This window comes from Lithobates pipiens, unplaced genomic scaffold (assembly GCF_037356315.1).
Source record: "Lithobates pipiens isolate NorthernLeopardFrog02 unplaced genomic scaffold, aLitPip1_a1.2 Scaffold_3, whole genome shotgun sequence".
Classification (NCBI taxonomy): Eukaryota; Metazoa; Chordata; class Amphibia; order Anura; family Ranidae; genus Lithobates; species Lithobates pipiens.
Window position 1 is genome coordinate 191243271 of NW_027507790.1, and position 22001 is coordinate 191265271.

General features: G+C 43.6%; 1 protein-coding gene across 2 annotated transcripts in view; it reads left to right on the forward strand.

Moving 5' to 3' along the window:
- Positions 1–2391: 2391 nt before the first annotated feature.
- Positions 2392–22001, forward strand: part of SREK1 (splicing regulatory glutamic acid and lysine rich protein 1) — a 95926-nt gene continuing 76316 nt past the window's right edge. Inside the window, exons 1-2 of one of the 2 annotated variants that reach the window (XM_077462652.1) lie at positions 2392–2632; positions 20661–20794. In XM_077462652.1, the coding sequence (XP_077318778.1) occupies positions 2400–2632; positions 20661–20794 (367 nt within the window). In that variant the 5' untranslated portion in view covers positions 2392–2399. The remainder of the gene's footprint in view (positions 2633–20660; positions 20795–22001) is intronic. The other variant, XM_077462651.1, reaches the window with a different exon arrangement.

The window sequence follows — 22001 nt, forward strand, 5'->3', positions numbered from 1 at the left end:
GGTTGTGCATGAAAATCGCAGTAGATCAGCAGTTTTAGAAATACTCAGACCAGCCCATCTGGCACCAACAACCATGCCACATTCAAAATTACTTAAATCCCCTTTCATCCCCATTCTGATGTTCGGTTTGAACTTCAGCAAGTCGTCTTTGCCACGTCTAGATGCCTAAATGCATTGAGTTGCTGCCATGGGATTGGCTGATTAGCAATTTGTGTTACAGAGCAATTAAACAGGTGTTGGGGGGGGGGGTGCAGCAGTGGTGTTGAGGGGGGGTTTCAGCGGTGGTGTTGAGGGGGGGTTGCAGTGGTGGTGTTGAGGCGGGTTGCAGCATTAGTGTTGAGGGGAGGGGGGCAGCAGTGGTGTTAAGGGGGTGGCAGCATGATGTTGAGGGGGGTTGCAGTGTGGTGTTGAGGGGGGTGGCATCAGTGGCAGTGCCCTCCTCTCCCACCACCACCTCTTGCTGATCCCACCCCACCACCACCACCAATCTCATTCCTATCCCCCCATTACCTCTGTTGTAGAGGGATGAGATCTGTGGCGGTGGGGTATGATCAGTAAGAGGCAGAGGTGGTGGAGGTTGGGATAGATTGCACTGGCATTTTGTCACTTACTTAGATCAATCAGTTGATTCCCCCTCAGAATTCCTTTGTGCCTTCAGGGATGCCTTTGCCTCATAGGGACTACTCGCAGTTGCAGAGGGGAGAGCTCCTCCCCCTTCACTTGATTGGTGTCAGCTGACTTTCTTTTTCAGTGTCCACCCCACCTCCTACATTCTCTCAGGTGGTCCAGAGTCTCAGCTCTGCTTTCTCTCCCCTCAGTAGTCATCGGGCAAAAGCCCCCCCACCCTGCGGCGGAACGAACAGACAGGCGGGCCTCAGTAGCACAGCAAGAATGGACAGGTGGGTCCCTCACATGGGCAGACGGGCGGGCCCCCCTGAAGTGGCGGAACTCCAGGGCCCAGTCACAAGTGCGACTGCTGCGACCCTGATAATTCCAACACTGACTCCTGGGATTGATGACACTTGTATCCCAGGAGCCAATGGGTGGCCGAATATGATGCACCTCGCCATAGAGGAAGTGGAGCTATTTACTGACCAAAAAAACAAATATGCTTCACAAAAAAAATAAAAAATCCTGAACATTAATCGGAATGTAATTAGCAAAGCCCGGGGGCTGAATGTCTAAAATAGGGTAGAACTCTGCTTTAATTCAGTAATAAGCGGCAAGTACAAATACAGACAGAAGAGGGCAGTTGTGTGGCTTTGGCACGGTGGTGCAGAGTTTATAGGGTTAAAACGGGGGGGGGGGGGGGGATAGGTGGCAAGCAGGCAACAAATTGCCTCCTCATCACCTGTCAAAATAGAAAATAAATGAAAAGAACAGAATAAGGTAGATTTGAAAAGAAAATAATGGAATAAAATAGAATAGAAAAGAAAGGAATATAAAATAAAAGAATAGAATAAAGTTGAATAGACAATAAAGGAATATAAAATAAAAGAACAGAATAAAATTGAATAGACAATAAAGGAATATAAAATAAAAGAATATAATAAAATTGAATACAAAAGAACAGAATAAAATTGAATATAAAATAAAAGAATATAATAAAATTGAATATAAAAGAACAGAATAAAATTGAATATAAAATAAAAGAATAGAATACTTTTGAATATATAATAAAGGAATAGAATAAATTTGAATATAACATAAAGGAATAGAAAATAAAAGACTAGAATAAAATGTAATATAACATAAAAGAATAGAATAAAATTGAATATAAACTAAAGGAATAGAATAACATTTAATAGAAAATGAAGGAATAGAAAATAAAGGAATAGATTAGAAAATAAAATAATATTTTAGAACATACAATAGAGTAAAATTAAATCGAAAGAATACAGTCTTCTTAAATTTGAGTTTTCCAAATTTGGTTGAATTTAATTAAATTGGACCTAATTTGGAAAATTAGAATCGAATTTGGAAAGGAATAAATGAAACAAAACTAAACGAATTCTGAAATCAAATTTAATCAAAATGATTTAAATAAGGAATTGAAACAAAACCAATGCTTTCGTTGTGTCACACTATCACAGTGCAGTAAAGAAAAGTGCAGCAAGCTGCATTTTCCGGCACAGAATTGCGTGTGAATGAAATGCACATCACCGTACATGGGAAAACACGCAGGAAATGCACCGTTTCTGATGTGAACCTTGGTGTCAGTGTAAACTGCATGTGATTTTTCAAACACCATAGAGACGGGTGGTCCTCCACCTGCACAGAGCGTCTGAAACAGACCGTCAGGACAGGGGTAGGGTAGGACCCCGCCCCTTGCTGTCATTCTGCGTGCGGCCAGCAGAGGGCGCTGGTTGGATGTAGCGGACGGGGCGCTAGTTGGGAGGATGTTCTATACTCGGGCTTGTTTCAACTTACTGGTGGAGGCGTTGAGGCGGGAGCGCTCCAGTGTTCGTCCGGCTAGGGCAGCCGCCACCACTGTTATCCCCTCCGCCATGAGCAGCGGGCCCACCACCGTCATCCAGGTCACCAACCTGTCCGCCGCCGTCACCAGCGACCAGATGCGGACCCTCTTTTCCTTCCTGGGGGACGTGGAGGAGCTGAGACTCTACCCACCCGAGTGAGTGCGCCCACCGCCCTCTATGGGGGGGAGCTCTGTGGATCAGGGATGGAGAGTACTGTGCTGTGTATAGGGGGGAGCACTGTGTATCAGTGATGGAGTATTGGGAGGGGGAGCACTGTGTACATCAATGACAGAGTATGGGGGGGGGGTTATCATGGTGCACAGATCTGTGATGATGATTGGGGGGGTCAGCTTTGTGTAGGTCATGTATGGAGTAGTTGGAGATATACATGAGAGGTGGATCAGTGGGGGGTGCAGTGTATTGGGATGGCCTAGTACAGTGATGGCAAACCTGATGTTTTGGAACTACATTTCCCATGATGCTCATGTACTCTGCAGTGTAGTGGGGCATCATGGGAAATGTAGTTCCAAAACATTTGGGATCCCAAGTTCTGCCATCGCTGGCCTAGTGTGTTATCGGTGGAGAGGTGCACAGTGTTTTCTCGACCCCTACGGCTCCTTTCACACGGGTGGACCAATCAGGGCTGCCAGTCAGTGATTTAGCCTCTCCAGTCTCCTCTGTGGAGCAGAAAGTCTACCTGCACCCCACCTCCCCTAAATACAATAGCGCTATGGGAGGGACTGAATATGTTGATGGGGTAATCAAGCGATTTTCTTTCCTGCAGCCCAAGGTGGAAGGAAAGAAAATCAAGTCATCTACGGCCCCTTTCACATAGGTGGACTGATTGGGTCCATGGTAATGACTATGGAACCCCCACTCATTCACAAGAAAAAGAGTAATGTATATAAAGACAGGAGGCAGTTTTTGGCAAGTCCTTATTATAAAAAATTGTTCCCCGATGTAGATCCATTGGCAATCGTGATGAACGCTGACCCGCATAAAGAAAAAAAAAAAAGTCCACACTGGCTGACAGCTCCACTTGGTAGTTGCTTTTAAATAAATTAAGGGGTGAGGCCATGGAGTGACCCCCTCCCCCTTGTGATGTCATCGATCCAGAATGGGGGAGTTGAGTGGGTGGTCCCTGCTGCTGGCAATAATCACATTTAAAAGTCTGGCATGCTGGTTTTACCCAAGTTGATCGATGGATCGACTTTGCCACAGTCAGCTTGCCCATAGATGGAGTGTCGGCCGGTCCAACGATTTGAACCATCTAAGGCTGGCTCTGCCCACAATAAGAACAATGTCCTGCTCTATCCGGTGAGATCCTGGGAAATGCAGAGCAGTCCAAATCTTCAAGAATGCGCCCTTCCAATGGACTAAAGGTTTGGTCTGCTCTGCACTAACATGTATTAAGCATAGTAATGTGCACTAGGCTCTGCTTGGTTTGGGACTCTAATCCAAGTGAAGAGGCTTAGTGCTGCACTGGCTTCAGGGCTCCAAAGGCAGTGTAGCGCTGTGAAGATGAATGGGAGACGAGAAGGGGAAAAAAAGCTGGAAGGAAAGAGACTTGTCAGTCACCTAGCTGGCTTTCTAGGCAGTTTTCCCTCTATGGGAAACTATATTCAGAATATCACAGTTTGTATTTCATGAATGGGCTGCAAAATGCAGGCTTTGTGGTTGAGTATGGGTGCAGAATATAGAACGGAGACTGGACAGTGTTACCCACCCTCTGTTATAAATTGCTCCCTTTGTGACTTATTTCAGCCATACACTGCTGGCATTTGAGCTGTGGGTGGCCCAGCAGACATAATTCATCTAGTTTTTTGCCTTATTGCATTTTTCATACATACACTAGGGGCAATTTGGACAGGATCAAATTGACCTACCAGCATGTCTTTGGAGTGTGGGAGGAAACGAGAGGACTTGGAGGAAACCCACACAAACACAGGGAGAACATGCAAACTCCAAAGCAGGTAGTGTCGTGGTCGGGATTTGAACCAGTGACCCTTTTGCTGCTAGGTAGAAGTGCTCACCACTACACCACTGTGCTACCCAATGCTGAATGTACAATGTATATGTAAAGCGCTGTTTAACCACTTGCTTACTGGGCACTTAAACCCCCCTCAGTCCCAGACCAATTTTCAGCTTTCAGCGCTGATGCACTTTGAATGACAATTGCGCGGGCATACAACACTGTACCCAAATTAAATTTTTATAATTTTTTCCCCACAAATAGAGCTTTCTTTTGGTGGTATTTAGTTACAGCTCGGAGTTTTATTTTTTGCTAAACAAACAAAAAAAATGCAAAAAAAAAAAAAAAATCATGTTTAATAGTTTGTTATAAAATTTTGCAAATGGATAATTTTTCTCCTTCGTTGAAGTGCGCTGATTAGGCGGCACTGATGGGCGGCACTGATGGGCGGCACTGATGGGCGGCACTGATGGGCGGCACTGATGGGCTGCACTGGTGGGCTGCACTGGTGGGCTGCACTGGTGGGCACTGATAGGCATAGTTAAGGCGGCACTAATAGGCACAGATAAGGCGGCACGGATGGGTGGCACGGATGGGCACTGATAGGTACCACTGATAGATGGGACTGATGGGCACTGATAGGTGGCACCGATAGGTGGCACTGCTGGGCACTGATGGGTGGCACTGCTGGGCACTGGTAGATGACACTGATGGGCACGGATAAGTGGCACTGGGGTGCAGCACCTTTGAGGCAGATTGTGGGCACTGCTGGGTGGCACTGCTGGGTGGCACTGTGGGCACTGACAGGGGGCACTTACTTTTTAGGCATGTGGCACTGCAGGGGGCAGGTGGGCACTGGCAGGGGGCAGGTGGGCACTAGCAGGGCTGGCCGTGATCGGGACTGATGTCCTGATCACGGCCGCCGGTGATCGGCTTTTTTTTTTTTCTCCGCGCTGATAAGCGCGAGGAGTAATAATAGCCGATTACCGGCTCCGTTATATCACATGATCAGCTGTCATTGGGTGACAGCTGATCACGTGATAAGGGGTCGGGATCGACCCCTTGCACGGATCGGTGATCAGGCGAGTCTCATGGACTCGCCGATCACAGAGCGCGCCGCGCGCGCCCCTCAGGGGGCGCGCAGGCCGCTCGTGCACGGGACGACGTCAATAGACGTAGTCCCGGAAAAGGAGATCCGCGCTGTAGCCGTCATTTGGCTATAGCGCGGATCTCAAGTGGTTAAATTGACAGCGCTATGCAAGTATCTTAAAGTGGTCGTAAAGTCAGGATGATAAACCACTGTCATTCCCTCTGTTTTATCAAGAGCTGTTTACAGCACTAGGTGTCCATTTTTTTTTTTCTTTTCTTTTTTTTGTTTAAATTCTAATAGTAAATACCTTATCTCACAGCAATAACTTGTCAGTGACATTCCTGCTACCAGATCTTCTGATGTAAAGAATGCAGAGAGAGGGGCTGAGATAACCCTCTGCCATCAGCTGGTCAGCAGAGGAATGTCATGTGACCGTTGTATGAAAAGGAATTTCTGATTAGAGCTTTAAAAGAAGGAACATCTAGTAGTTAAGCTCTTGATAAAACAGGGGATGCAAGTTATTTTTCAAAGGTATTTCAAGTGACAGGGAAGATCATAGGGGGAGGGGCTGGAGATCGCTTTCACACAGGCATCGGAACTGACGGGCAAGGAGGAAGGGGAGAGTAGATCGCAGAGAGTCAGGGTATCCTGGATCAGGAGCCCTGATTATCGTGGTCAGCAGGGACAGGGGGACACAGGAACAGGCAGGATCTGCCAGGTATTTCACATCATACAAAGGGACAAATGACATGGCACAAGCACTGTGCTATTTAACACACTTTAATGCAGGGGTGCCCTACCAGTGGCCCGCTGAGCCCTCTGATGTGGCCCTGCTCTGGGATGGCTGGCTGGCAAGCCCAAATCACAGGTTCCCAGAGCATCAGTGTTGTGAATGAAGTTGGCGGTAGAGGAAGCAATCGGTTGCATAGCAGAGCCACATAAGACGATGCTTCCTGTATAGCGCCACCTCCTGTCACAGGCGGAGTGATACCAAATGCACTCTACCTGGAACAGCAACAGCTGGTGATACCCGAATTGAAGGCAGTTATTAAAGGTATGTTTAATACTATAATCACAGTGTATATATGGGCATATCTGTTCTGCAGTGGTTACCAGGCTGTGTTCAAACTGTACTGAGCCATAGACCTCTGTTATTACCTACGGGTTTGGTGTGCTTCCAGAAAGTGCACAACACCTGCAGGATATAATAGAATTCTATGGCAAAGTGCAGCTAACCCACAGAAAAGCCAGAGGTGCACTGCTCTGGGTAGACCACAGCACATCAGTGTGAAAGCAATCTTGGGCCCCTTTCACATGATCAGTCCGACCCAATCAGACCCTCCATTCACCTCTATGGAGTTACAAATGTAAACAGACTTGTGTCCGTTTACACCTGCATACCTTCAATCCGATCCCCTAAAAGAAAAAAAAACTGTCTGGGGATCTGTCCCCTTCCATCTGGAGGGCCCATAAAGTAGAGTGGGCTATGTCTGTGTCCGCTCTGCATATGCAGGGTGGACATGGACCTGTCGTCCGCCCACTCCGCTCATTGTGGCCCGCAACTGGTTACCAAGTTGCTTAAGTGGCCCTTGCTCTATATACATTTATTTATTTTTTTGGGGGGGTTTACAAACACTTTAACCGATTCCTGACTAGCTAACGGAGCTCTACTGCGGCAGAATGGCTCCCCTGGGTGAAATCCCATATGGGTACGTCCTTCCCTTTAGCGGCCACCAAAGGGCACGCACACCGCTGCACAGCGGGGGACCCGATGCGTGCATGAGCGCCAGCACAGGGATTTGTGTGTAAACACAAATCCCTGTGCTGTCAGGGAAGAGGAGCCATAATGTTTCTTCCTGCCAAGTAGGAAAAACAATGTGTCTTCCTCTCCTAGTCAATCCTATCCCCATACAGTTGGAACACACCAAGGGGACACACAGTTAACCCCTTGATCGCCCCCTAGTGTTAACCCCTTCCCTGCTAGTGACATTTACACAGTAATACATTTTTTTTGTTTTTTTTTTATCACTGATTGCTGTATAAATGCCAATGGTCTCAAAAAAGTGTCAAAATTCTCTGTTCTGTCCATTGCAATGTCTCAGTACTGCTAAAAATTGCAGATCACCACCATTACTAGTAAAAAAAAAAAAAAAAAAAAAAAAAATCATATGCTTATTGTGATTTTTTTTTTTTTTTTTTTTTACCAAGTACCGTATATACTCGAGTATAGGCCGACCCGAATATAAGCCGAGGCCCCCAATTTACCCCCAAAAAAACTGGCAAACTTATTGACTCGTGTATAAGCCGAGGGTGAGACATGCCTGTCCATCCCTGTGTGTGTGTCCGTCCATCCCTGTGTGTCCGTCCATCCCTGTGTGTCCGTCCATCCCTGTGTGTCCGTCCATCCATCCCTGTGTGTGTGTGTCCATCCATCCATCCATCCCTGTGTGTGTGTGTCTCCATCCATCCATCCATCCATCCCTGTGTGTGTGTGTCTCCATCCATCCACCCATCCCTGTGTGTGTCTCCATCCATCCACCCATCCCTGTGTGTGTGTGTATCCATCTGTGTGTGTGTGTGTGTGTCCAGCCTACCTTTGTCCCGAGCCTCCGTCCCGTTCCTTGCCTCCGTTCCGTCCCGTGCCGTCCCGTGCCGTGCCTTGCCGTCGTGTCGTGCCTTGCCTTGCCTCCGTCCCGTCCCGTGCCGTGCCTTGCCTTGCCTTGCCTTGCCTCCGTCCCGTGCCCTCTTCGGCGGCCATTGTAAAATTCAAAAGCCGCGCCTCCTCCTTCGCCTGTGATAGGCGGAACACTGAATTTCCCAGCAGCCTGTGTTCCGCCTATCACTGACGTCGTATCATCCTCGTCCGTAGTACGAGGATGATACGATGTCCGTGATAGGCGGAACACAGGCTGCTGGGAAATTCAGTGTTCCGCCTATCACAGGCGAAGGCGGAGCCGGAGGCGCGGCTTTTGAATAGTAGAATGGCCGCTGTCTGTCTGCTCGACACGCTGATCGAGCGGGCAGACAGCGATGACTCGAGTATAAGCCGAGGGGGGCACTTTCAGCCTCAAAAAAGAGGCTGAAAATCTCGGCTTATACTCGAGTATATACGGTATATGTAGAATATATATTTATATTGGCCTTAACTGATGAAGAATTTTTTTTTTTAATTTGGGGATATTATAGCAAGAAGTAAAAAATAGTTTTATTTTTTTAAATTAATTCAATTGTTGCATTTTTTTTTTGTTTATAGCACAAAAAATAAAAAGCGCAGATGTGATCAAATACCACCAAAAGAAAGCTCTATTTGTGGGGGGAAAAAGGACACAAATTTTGTTTGGGCACAGTGTCGAACATTGTCGCAATTGCCAGTTAAATTGACGCAATAGCAAATTGTAAAAAGTGCTCTGGTCGGGAAGGGGGTAAAATCTTCCGGGGCTGAAGTGGTTAAATATTACATTCTCTGCCTGTCCCCTGTGTTAGAAGAAAAAAACGTGACTTTACAATCACTTTAACCACTTGCCGACCGCAATATGTATATATAGTTGTGCTCATAAGTTTACAGTTTAGAATTTGATTTCTTGGCCATTTTTCAGAGAATATGAATGATAACACAAACATTTTTCTTTCACTCATGATTAGTGTTTGGCTGAAGCCATTTATTATCAATCAACTGTGTCTAATCTTTTTAAATACATACTGGCAACAGAAACTACCCAAATGACCCTGATCAAAAGTTTACCTACCCTGGTGATTTTGGCCCTATAACATGCACACAAGTTTACACAACGGCTTTCATGCAATAACCATGCATGAAAGAAACATTTTTCTGTTCATATTCTCTGAAAAATGCCCAAGAAATCACAAATTCTGCCAGGGTATGTGAACTTATGAGCACAACTGTATTTGTTGTGGTTTACTGGGATTATGGCTGAAGATATCAGCCACAACCCCCCGCTACTCATGAGTAACGGGAAGGTACGTCTCCGGCCGCTCGCCTTTGTTTCTCAGGCTTACTCAAGAAGCGATCCGATGGTGCAACCGGCTGGTCACAGAGGCAATAAAAAGCAAAAGATCTAATAGTATATACAGCGGGTAATTATTGAAGTTGAATCTGATACAAATCATCAGACTTGGAGATCAAAATGTTTATGCAACGAAAAAAAACTATTTAAAGGAAAAAAAAAATGCTGTTTTGCGGATTTTAAAACAAGATTGTAATATTATAATTATGACAGACTCCCTGGTCAGCTGGATACGTGCTACCCGTGCCTGCTGTCACTTAAGCTGGCCATACATAAACAACATATTGCAGGGGTCTCTAAACTTTCTGAACAAAGGGCCAATTTACTGACATTCAGACTTTAGGGCGGGGGCCGGACTGTGGCCATGAGGAGTAGAAAATGTGCCAGCATCAGTGGGAGTAAGCCAATCCCCCCCCCATCATTGGGATTAATTGTGCCCTATCATTCGTGTCGTTAGGAGGAACTGTGCCCCATTGTTGGTGTCATTGGGGAGAACTGTGCCCCATCGTTGATGTTATTGGGAGGAATTTATTTCAGGTACTTATATAGTGCTATCAATTTACACAGCGCCTTAAATATATATTATACATTCACATCAGTCCTGCCCTCAAGTAGCTTACAACCTAAGGTCCCTAACACACATTCATACATACTAGGGCCAATTTAGACAGGATCCAATTAAAGCGGTTCTTCACCCTAAAGGGGAAGTTCCGCTAATCTGATCCCTCCCCCCCCGGTGTCACAATCGGCACCTTTCAGGGGGGAGGGGGGGTGCAATTGCCTGGATAATCCAGGTATCTGCACCCACTTCCGGGCAGACCCCCGCAGACGCCCCCCCCCCCATTGTGTTCTGGGAAACACACAGTTCCCAGGACACAGCGGGAGATCTGAAGAGAAGCGCAGCGTGACTCGCGCATGCGCAGTAGGGAACCGGGCAGTGAAGCCGCCAGGCTTCACTTCCCTATTCCCTGACAGAGGATGGCGTTGGAGGCAGCAACGAGACGAGCAATCGCTCGTCATCTGCCGCCGACATCGCTGGATCCTGGGACAGGTAAGTGTGATTTTATTAAAAGTCAGCAGCTGCAATATTAGTAGCTGCTGGCTTTTAATATTTTTTTTTTTTTAGGTGCAGAACCACTTTAACCTGCCAGAATGTCTTTAGAGTGTGGGAGGTAACCAGAGTACCCAGAGGAAACCCACACAGACACAGGGAGAACATGCAAACTCCATGCAGGTGGTGTTGTGATGGGATTCGAACCAGCTTGTGCCCTTCGTTGGTGTAGTTTGGAGACCACTGCCCTATAGCAAGATGAAAAAACTTCTGCCTTTTTAGAATCTCTCACTACCTTCTTCTGCCCAGGACTGCATGTCCCATGAGTCGTTGTACCTCACATTCACAAGTTGTCAGGCACTTACTGACAGGTATGGACGGTGTACTGAGCTGTATGTGTGCTGCACTGTATTTCCTGATATGTAAACAAATAATGCATTATGTATGCAGGCCAACTAATGGATTATGAAAATAATGGTCAACTATTTTCATAATCGATTATGTTGATTAGTTGTTTTAGCTAGGGCAGTAACTATTATTTTCATAATAGATTCGTTGGTCAATTATTGTTTGCATTAATCAGATAATAACCATAACAAGTTTACATATTAACTACATTTTTCACTAAAGTTTAAAATAAAAGGCAATTCATTCTTAAATATCTCTATGCAGTGGTAAATCGAAATAACTAACTATATTGTTAGGGAGCAAAATTTCTAATCCACTCCGAAAATAACATAAGAGATATAGGTGTCCGTTTATGAACTGAATAGCGGTTATCCGTACGATTATGAAACTGAGATGATCGGGGGAGAACATGTTCTCTGCGGATCGTAGGGCTGGGGAAAAAATCTGTTTAAATCTTGAATCGAGTTGAGAGGTCAAAATTTCAGCAAATCGGGGGGCGTGGCCAGCGCATGAGCTGAATGGAAGCTCTGTGACACGAACGGGCATATTAGCGACAATTCACAGCGAATATCGGTAAAAAAGATACGAACAGACAACGGAAGAGTTCCTGAATCCGAAGGTGACTTCAAAAAAGCGGAAAGACGAACGGAAAATGAAAAAACTAACGACATTCTCCTCTCAGTCAGCGGGAGGGAGAAAAAAAGATGGCACAGATCCTCTCACAGCTGCTGTACCAGCAACAGCCTCCTCAGGGAGAGCGCAATACACTGACAGGCCTGATGCTGCTCTAGAGGAATCACCTCAGAAAACACATCTGGAATCTCCTCATGAGGAAGATTACCTCAGCCCTACATGTCGCAGCCCGGCTAAAACTCGTATCAAACTGGATTTCACAGGCCAGGAGGTAAGCTATAAAATACCTCATATTAGTCAAGATAACACAGTCATAACTCCTATAGCTTCACCTATAGCCGCATTCCCCACTAATAACCAGCCTATTCTGGACACCCAATTAAAAGAAATGCTATTAACTTTACATACTTCGCTTCATACGGATATTTTACAACTCACAAATCAATTCTCCAAAGCAGTGAACTCCTTAGGTGAAAGAGTACACACTATTGAGAACTCTATGGGAGACATGACCAATACTATTAATGATTTAATAGATGCTCATGAAGAAAATAAAGCTGAAAAAGAGTGGCTTAAATTTAAAATCGCAGATTTAGAAGACCGCTCAAGGAAGAACAATCTCAAAATCAGGGGTATCCCTGAAAATATACAGCAGTCTGATCTTAAAAAATATGCCACTGACTTATTCTCCAACTTGCTGCCAGCTATACCAGCCTTAGAGCTCACAATTGATCGTATCCATCGGATTCCGAAACCGTCATTTCTCCCTCCACAGATACCACATGATGTACTACTTAGAGTACACTTCTACCATGTTAAAGAACAAATCCTATATAAAGTGCGACATCTAGGACAACTTCCACAACCATATAATACAATCCAGATTTATGCTGACTTGTCTAAACATACTCTAGATATGAGAAGACAACTTTCCACGATTACAAAAGCTCTGCGTAATCATAAAATTGAATACCGTTGGAAACAACCATCTAAACTACTGATACAGAAGAACGACACCTACCATACAATCACTTCTGTGGAACAAGGCATTAAGTTACTTCACGCATGGGGTATTATCCCCGAACCAACTCCACCTATCGGAGCTAAGAAGAATCTGGAGAAACTTACGCCACAATGGCATTAGCTTTCATTGACTAGATCCGGTCAAAATACAATCCTATCTATAGGAAACCGATCTATCAGCTTGCCCGCCGTGCCGTGCGATACTAAATCTTTGGAACAGCTGACCTTTGAACTAATTCCCCATTCTAATGTTGCAGTATACATTGAAATGTTTACCACTGCAAGTTAAGTTTAATGTTTGGTTATATTCTAACTCTGCTAAAAATCTCAATAAAAACATTTGAAAAGAAAATTTCAGCAAATCGATTCAGTGGACAGATATTTTATTAACTAGGTGGGCGTCTTCTCCAGGAATGTCCATGTACTGAGCAGTGATAATTTATCACTGCTTAATAAACAGACACCTCTGTGTTTCAGTGAATTTCTGGTACTGTAATCTCATGAGATTCCAGTATTGGGAAGCGTTTCTAGATCACTTCACTCCAGAGGAGAAATGAAGTACTCCGCTTCATAAACTGGAATTCAGAGGAGAACGATCTCTGTGAATGCTGGAGAATGGAGCAGTAACATTTTTTCACTGCTTCATAAACTGACATTATATATTATATTATACCAGGGGTTGACAAATTTGCTTGGAATCTAGGAGCCAGCTTAAAAAGTTAGGAGCCAGGTCCGTGACGACGATCCGGACCTGTCCCTGGCCTGACATGGAGACGAGTGAGGGGAGGATAGCAGCGCCGTCGCAGCCCCCCCGTCTCCAAGTCATTGCCCATAGCTCTTAGAGGGACATTTTTTTTTTTTTTTTTTTTCAAATGACAATTTTTTTTTCAATTGCATTTTAGTGTAAATATGAGATCCGAGGTCTCTCTGACCCCAGATCTCATATTTAAGAGGACCTGTCATGCTTTTTCTATTACAAGGGATTTTTACATTCCTTGTAATAAGAATAAAAGTGACAACATTTTTTTTAAAAGAACAGTGGAAAAAAAAAAAGTTAAAATAAAGCAGAAAAAATAATAATTTTTAAACGCGCCCTGTCCTGCCCGCATATAAAATCGGTGTTCGAACCACACATAGGAGGTAGCGCCGTGATCGGTAGAGCGAGAGCAATAATTCTACCCCAGACCTCCTCTGTAACTCAAAACGTGCAACCTGTAGAATTTTTTTAAACGTCGCCTATGCAGATTTTAAAGGGTAAAAGTTTGTCGCCATTCCATGAGCGGGTGCAATTTTGAAGCGTGACATGTTGGGTATCAATTTACTCGGCGTAACATTATCTTTCACAATATAAAAAATAATTGGGCTAACTTTACTGTTGTCTTATTTTTTTATTAACTAAATTTATTTTTCCCAACAAAAGTGCGCTTGTAAGTCCGCTGCACAAATACAGTGTGACAGACAGTATTGCAACAACCACCATTTTATTCTCTAGGGTGTTAGAATAAAAAATATATATAATGTTTAGGGGGTTCTAAATAAAGGCAAGAAGAGACAGGTAATATAATACAGGCAGAGGAATCTTCATTAACATTGCTGGTTTGTCATACCAACGGCGACCACAAGAGGGCGCCAGATTCCATAAGGAATCATAGGACCGCAGAAGGCCTCAAAGCCGCGGCCTAAATTTTCGGCCGCCGGCGGAACGGCCCGACGCGATCACGCTGGGGGGGTCCACAGACACAGGATACCCCCAGCTGTGCTGCCCCAGGCGCGAGGTCGCTATTTCTAGTCGCCAATGCGACCTGGCGACCGGGTTTTGTCGAGCCCTGTATTATACTATTAGAGGTAAATATCATCACACTCAGAGATCACATTTTTATTTAATGAAAAATATTGTTTTGCAGATTTTCAGACAGAACTGTAATATATTATGTATGACAGACTCCTTTGTCATAGGCGGGTGGCTTGATGAAAGCTACCTGCTCCTGCTGTCACTTATGCTGGCCATACAAAAACAATGTCTTCCTTCAAAACAAATTTCATTTTAAGAACATTCATTCGATTTTCTAATGGTTATTGGGGTCAATTTGACGTCGGTTTCCAACTACAGTGAAGGGAAAATTCGAAGGAGAATAGAAAAACTTCTGTCAAAGGAATTTTCAGACAGTGTATGTGGTTTTCGTTAAGAAATTACGATCATTTTAAAACTGAATGTTAAAAGCAAGAGAGATTTTCGAACTACACTTTAATTCAGCAAATGTACAAAGATTTTTCATATGAATATTCTCGTCCTGAAATCGATGTGTATGGCCAGCATAAGGCTGGGTTCACACCCATGCAGTTACCTTTTGAAGTGTTTCTCTGCTTTTTGCTGTGCTTTTTTTGTACATGTGATTTTGCTGCGACTTGTGTTTAGCATTTTTTTATGCTTTCTTTTGGCCAATATGTTGGGCAGAATATAAAGCACAAATTGTGGCAACAACGCATTACCTGCTTTTCTGCTGCTTCTCCATTGAAGTCTATTGAACCAAATTTTTTTTTAAAAAAGCACCGTTTTGCTTTGGAAAAAGTCATTGACCCTTTCCAAATATGCAGCAGCTGAAAAAAAAACCCATGGATTTAAATGTTTTCCATAGGAAACCATGTTAAATGGACTGTAGTGCGTTTCAGCAAAAAGCACCAAAAATGCATAATGTGAACCAGGCCTAAGACGTTTAGTAGTAGCAGCATGCTTTTATTTTTATTTTATTTTTTTTATCACCTATCACGGGGTAAAAAAAAAAAAAACTTAAATTGGCCCTTTTATAGTACAAAAAGAGCAGATCATCGCTACTACAAGGGGTTCATTTATACTGTGAAAGTGTAAGAGATTGTGTGTGTATGTCAGGGCTCGACAAAACCCGGGCACCAGGTCGCATTGGCGACTAGAAATAGCGACCTCGCGCCTGGGGCAGCACAGCTGGGGGTATCCTGTCTCTGTGGACCCCCCCAGCGTGATCGCGTCGGGCCGTTCCGCCGGCGGCCGAAAATTTAGGCCGCGGCTTTGAGGCCTTCTGCGGTCCTATGATTCCTTATGGAATCTGGCGCCCTCTTGTGGTCGCCGTTGGTATGACAAACCAGCAATGTTAATGAAGCTTCCTCTGCCTGTATTATATTACTTGCCTCTTCTTCCCTTTATTTAGAACCCCCAAAACATTATATATATTTTTTATTCTAACACCCTAGAGAATAAAATGGTGGTTGTTGCAATACTGTCTGTCACACCGTATTTGTGCAGCGGACTTACAAGCGCACTTTTGTTGGGAAAAATAATTTAGTTAATTGGGCTAACTTTACTGTTGTCTTATTTTTTTATTAACTAAATTTATTTTTCCCAACAAAAGTGCGCTTGTAAGTCCGCTGCACAAATACAGTGTGACAGACAGTATTGCAACAACCACCATTTTATTCTCTAGGGTGTTAGAATAAAAAATATATATAATGTTTAGGGGGTTCTAAATAAAGGCAAGAAGAGACAGGTAATATAATACAGGCAGAGGAATCTTCATTAACATTGCTGGTTTGTCATACCAACGGCGACCACAAGAGGGCGCCAGATTCCATAAGGAATCATAGGACCGCAGAAGGCCTCAAAGCCGCGGCCTAAATTTTCGGCCGCCGGCGGAACGGCCCGACGCGATCACGCTGGGGGGGTCCACAGACACAGGATACCCCCAGCTGTGCTGCCCCAGGCGCGAGGTCGCTATTTCTAGTCGCCAATGCGACCTGGCGACCGGGTTTTGTCGAGCCCTGTATTATACTATTAGAGGTAAATATCATCACACTCAGAGATCACATTTTTATTTAATGAAAAATATTGTTTTGCAGATTTTCAGACAGAACTGTAATATATTATGTATGACAGACTCCTTTGTCATAGGCGGGTGGCTTGATGAAAGCTACCTGCTCCTGCTGTCACTTATGCTGGCCATACAAAAACAATGTCTTCCTTCAAAACAAATTTCATTTTAAGAACATTCATTCGATTTTCTAATGGTTATTGGGGTCAATTTGACGTCGGTTTCCAACTACAGTGAAGGGAAAATTCGAAGGAGAATAGAAAAACTTCTGTCAAAGGAATTTTCAGACAGTGTATGTGGTTTTCGTTAAGAAATTACGATCATTTTAAAACTGAATGTTAAAAGCAAGAGAGATTTTCGAACTACACTTTAATTCAGCAAATGTACAAAGATTTTTCATATGAATATTCTCGTCCTGAAATCGATGTGTATGGCCAGCATAAGGCTGGGTTCACACCCATGCAGTTACCTTTTGAAGTGTTTCTCTGCTTTTTGCTGTGCTTTTTTTGTACATGTGATTTTGCTGCGACTTGTGTTTAGCATTTTTTTATGCTTTCTTTTGGCCAATATGTTGGGCAGAATATAAAGCACAAATTGTGGCAACAACGCATTACCTGCTTTTCTGCTGCTTCTCCATTGAAGTCTATTGAACCAAATTTTTTTTTAAAAAAGCACCGTTTTGCTTTGGAAAAAGTCATTGACCCTTTCCAAATATGCAGCAGCTGAAAAAAAAACCCATGGATTTAAATGTTTTCCATAGGAAACCATGTTAAATGGACTGTAGTGCGTTTCAGCAAAAAGCACCAAAAATGCATAATGTGAACCAGGCCTAAGACGTTTAGTAGTAGCAGCATGCTTTTATTTTTATTTTATTTTTTTTATCACCTATCACGGGGTAAAAAAAAAAAAAACTTAAATTGGCCCTTTTATAGTACAAAAAGAGCAGATCATCGCTACTACAAGGGGTTCATTTATACTGTGAAAGTGTAAGAGATTGTGTGTGTATGTCAGGGCTCGACAAAACCCGGGCACCAGGTCGCATTGGCGACTAGAAATAGCGACCTCGCGCCTGGGGCAGCACAGCTGGGGGTATCCTGTCTCTGTGGACCCCCCCAGCGTGATCGCGTCGGGCCGTTCCGCCGGCGGCCGAAAATTTAGGCCGCGGCTTTGAGGCCTTCTGCGGTCCTATGATTCCTTATGGAATCTGGCGCCCTCTTGTGGTCGCCGTTGGTATGACAAACCAGCAATGTTAATGAAGCTTCCTCTGCCTGTATTATATTACTTGCCTCTTCTTCCCTTTATTTAGAACCCCCAAAACATTATATATATTTTTTATTCTAACACCCTAGAGAATAAAATGGTGGTTGTTGCAATACTGTCTGTCACACCGTATTTGTGCAGCGGACTTACAAGCGCACTTTTGTTGGGAAAAATAATTTAGTTAATAAAAAAATAAGACAACAGTAAAGTTAGCCCAATTATTTTTTATATTGTGAAAGATAATGTTACGCCGAGTAAATTGATACCCAACATGTCATGCTTCAAAATTGCACCCGCTCATGGAATGGCGACAAACTTTTACCCTTTAAAATCTCCATAGGCAACGTTTAAAAAAAATTCTACAGGTTGCACGTTTTGAGTTACAGAGGAGGTCTGGGGGTAGAATTATTGCTCTCGCTCTACCGATCACGGCGCTACCTCCTATGTGTGGTTCGAACACCGATTTTATATGCGGGCAGGACAGGGCACGTTTAAAAATTATTATTTTTTCTGCTTATTTTAACTTTTTTTTTTTTCCACTGTTCTTTTAAAAAAAATGTTGTCACTTTTATTCTTATTACAAGGAATGTAAAAATCCCTTGTAATAGAAAAAGCATGACAGGTCCTCTTAAATATGAGATCTGGGGTCAGAGAGGCCTCGGATCTCATATTTACACTAAAATGCAATTGAAAAAAAAATTGTCATTTGAAAAAAATAAATAAAATGTCCCTCTAAGAGCTATGGGCAATGACTTGGAGACGGGGGGCGGCGACGGCGCTGCTATCTTCCCCTCACTCGTCTCCATGTCAGGCCAGGGACAGGTCCGGATCGCCGTCACGGACCTGGCTCCTAACTTTTTAAGCTGGCTCCTAGATTCCAAGCAAATTTGTCAACCCCTGGTGTATGTAATATATATATATATATATATAATATCTACAATCTACACTCAGAAGTAGGATATCTTGGCATTCTAACTAGGAGTCAGATATGAAGGGTGGAAAGGAGATGGTTATCTCTTATATTAAAGTAGTACTAAAAGCAGAGACTTTTTAAAAAAAAATTTTCGTTCATATGATCATTTTAAATAGAATGCACAATACTGGAAAATGTTTACTTTAAATATAACTGTAATGCCTTCTATTACCTCCCAAGTCTATCAGCCTCCACCTTCTCTGGGTTCAGATGTTGATTTTCCTTGCAGTCTTTAACCACTTCAATACCGGGCAATTTCATTCACTTCCTGCCCAAGCCAATTTTCACCTTTCAGCGCTGTAACATTTTGAATGACAATTGTGTGGTTGTGTGACGCTGTACCCAAAGTAATTTTTCACCCCCCCCACAAATAGAGCTTTCTTTTGGTGGTGTTTGATCACCTGCAGTTTTTATTTTTTGTGCAAAAAACAAAAAAATTTCTGAAGAATTTTTATTTTACTTTTTGGTATAATAAATATCCCAACTTAAAAGTGTGTGTGTATATATGTATATGTGTGTGTGTGTGTGTGTGTGTGTGTGTGTATATATATATATATATATATATATATATATATATATATATATATATATATATATATATATATATATATATATATATATATATATATAATTTTATTTTTTCCTCAGTTTAGGCTGATATGTATTCTACATATTTTTGGTAAAAAAATATCGCAATACCAGATCTTGATTGGTTTGCGCAAAAGTTATAGCGCCTACAAAATTATTGATTTTAGGCATATTTTTATTTTTTTGTTTTTTTACTAGTAGTGGCGGCGATCTGCGATTTTTATTGGGACTGTGATATTGCGACGCAGAGATCGGACACTTTTGCCACTATTTTGGGACCATTGATATTGATTCAGCGATCAGTGCTATAAATATGCATTGATTACTGTATAAATGGCACTGGCAGGGAAGCAGTTAACGGGGGGATCAAGGGGGTTAAATGTGTTACCTAGGGAGTGATTCTTACTGGGGGAGGAGACATTGTTGTTCCTATATACTAGGAACACGCGATCGGTCTCCTCGCCCCTGACAGGAAGTGGATCTGTGTGTTTAAACTCAGATCACCTGGCGGACACCGGGCACATGCATCGACTCCTCAGTGACACAGTGTGCATACGCCCCCTATACTGCCTGGAAGCCGAGGACGTCATATGACGTCCGCCCAGGATGGGAGATCCCATCTGCAGACAACATATAACTATGGGGGCGGGTATTGAAGTGGTTAAAGTGTTTTTTTTTTTCAGGCAACAAACATGTTCTACTTGGCTGCTCTGTGTAATGGCTTTGCACAGAGTAACCCTGATTCTTCTCTTCTGGGGTCCTGGCTCCTCCTGTGTTAGTACTGAGTGCTCCTATTACAAGGATAGGCAACCTTGGGCCCTCCAGCTTTGTGGAACTACATTTCCCATGATGCATTTCAAGGCTGGCAGTTAGTTACTCCCAGAGGCATGATGGGGCTTGTTCCGCAAAAGCTGGAGGGCACCAGATTGCCTACCCCTGCCTTATAGCAAGGTAAAAAAAAACTTCTGCCTTTTAGAAGCGCTCACTCCCTCCCAGGACTACACTTGCTGACATGTATGAACGGTGTACTGAGCTGTGTGTGTGCTGCACTGTATTTCCTGATATGTAAACTAATAATGCATTCTACATGCAGGCCAACTAATCGGCTGGACGATTAATCAGTTATGAAAATAGTTAAACTATTTTCATAATTGATTAGTTGCTGATTAATCGATTAGTTGTTTTGGCCTAGTTTTAGCCCTAATCTGTTCCTGGGTAAGTGCCATACTAGCTGATTAACTTTTGATGCTTGCACTTTTGAAATGTTTGTGTGATAAAGGATCCGCTGTAGTGTTAATTTTTACATCCCTTTATTTTACAGCAATGCCCCGCTTGCTTTTTCCTCCAAAGTATGTTATATTAAGTTTCGTGAGCCATCAAGCGTTGGCGTGGCCCAGCATCTAACAAACACAGTATTTATTGACAGAGCTCTCATAGTAGTACCCTGTGCTGAAGGTTAGTATTAATGATCCTTTCTGTCCCTTTAATAGAATTATGTTTTTGTGCTGTTGATATATTGGTTGCATCTTTTTTATGTGCAGTTTCTTGGTTAACCGGACCTTTAGTTTTCCACTATGAAATGTACTGTGTAGTGGCTGTATGTTTTCTCTAAACAATTCCTGCATGGAGGTTCTCGTATTGGGTACTGTCAGAGCACTTCTCCATCCAACAGTAATACTGGCCACACAAAGATTTTATTAGTTAACTAACCCTTACTAAGGACTCGGACTGTTTTTCTACTAGGGTCTTCCTGAATGGATATAATTTGGGGAGAACCTTGTATTATGATGTTTTTAAATTGATTAAACAAAAAAATAAAAAAAGATATCTCTCAGGGGTTGGCAACTAGAATTAGTGGTCTGGGCTACAATGCAGCAGGTGTCTTGTCCCCATGTGGCAACTACCCTCGCAGTTGCACAAACGAAGATGCCGTGTCAGCCAGTAATTGAGAATGAGATTTTGCGCCTGCTGGAGCGAGATGCTTGCATTGGCCGGGGAACTGGCCCGGCCTGTGACAAGCAGTCATTGATGGCGGTGAGGGCTTCCCTTGCCTGCTCTCACTGCCTGCCCACTTCCGACATCTCCTTGCCAAGATCGAAGAGGTTGAAAGTGTGAGAGGGTTGATCTGGCATCCTTTCCTTAACAGTGAGTGGACAGGGAGGGTAGGGCAGCTGGTTAGAATGGCCACAGTTCCATTTACACCCCCACAAAGATGGAAGTTTTTTTTTTATTAAATGTATTTTTCTTTAAAATACATTTTTTATTCTCCAATTTTGCACTCCCTATCATGCCACAGCCAAAGGGCCCCTTCCACACAGGCTGTCCGATCAGGTCTGCTTGCCAGTTTTTCAGGCTGACCTGATTGGATCCTCCAGTCTCTTCTATGGACGCCCACAGTCATCCAATCTGATCCTGTCCGCCAAAAACAGGCTGGTGGACCTATTTTCCATACGTCTGATGGGAACCTAAAGGTGGTCAGTTTCCATACGACTGCCCTATAGAGGAGAGAGGGACTGTGTCTGTGTTCGCTTTGCATAGCTTTCGCTTGCTCAGGGATCAGAGGAGAGTTCTCCCGCTGAGCAAGTGGATTTCACTTAGCAGAGGTGCCGTGTGAAAGGGGCCTAGGGTGGCATGAGTCACTGGATCTCTCATCGCTCCCACC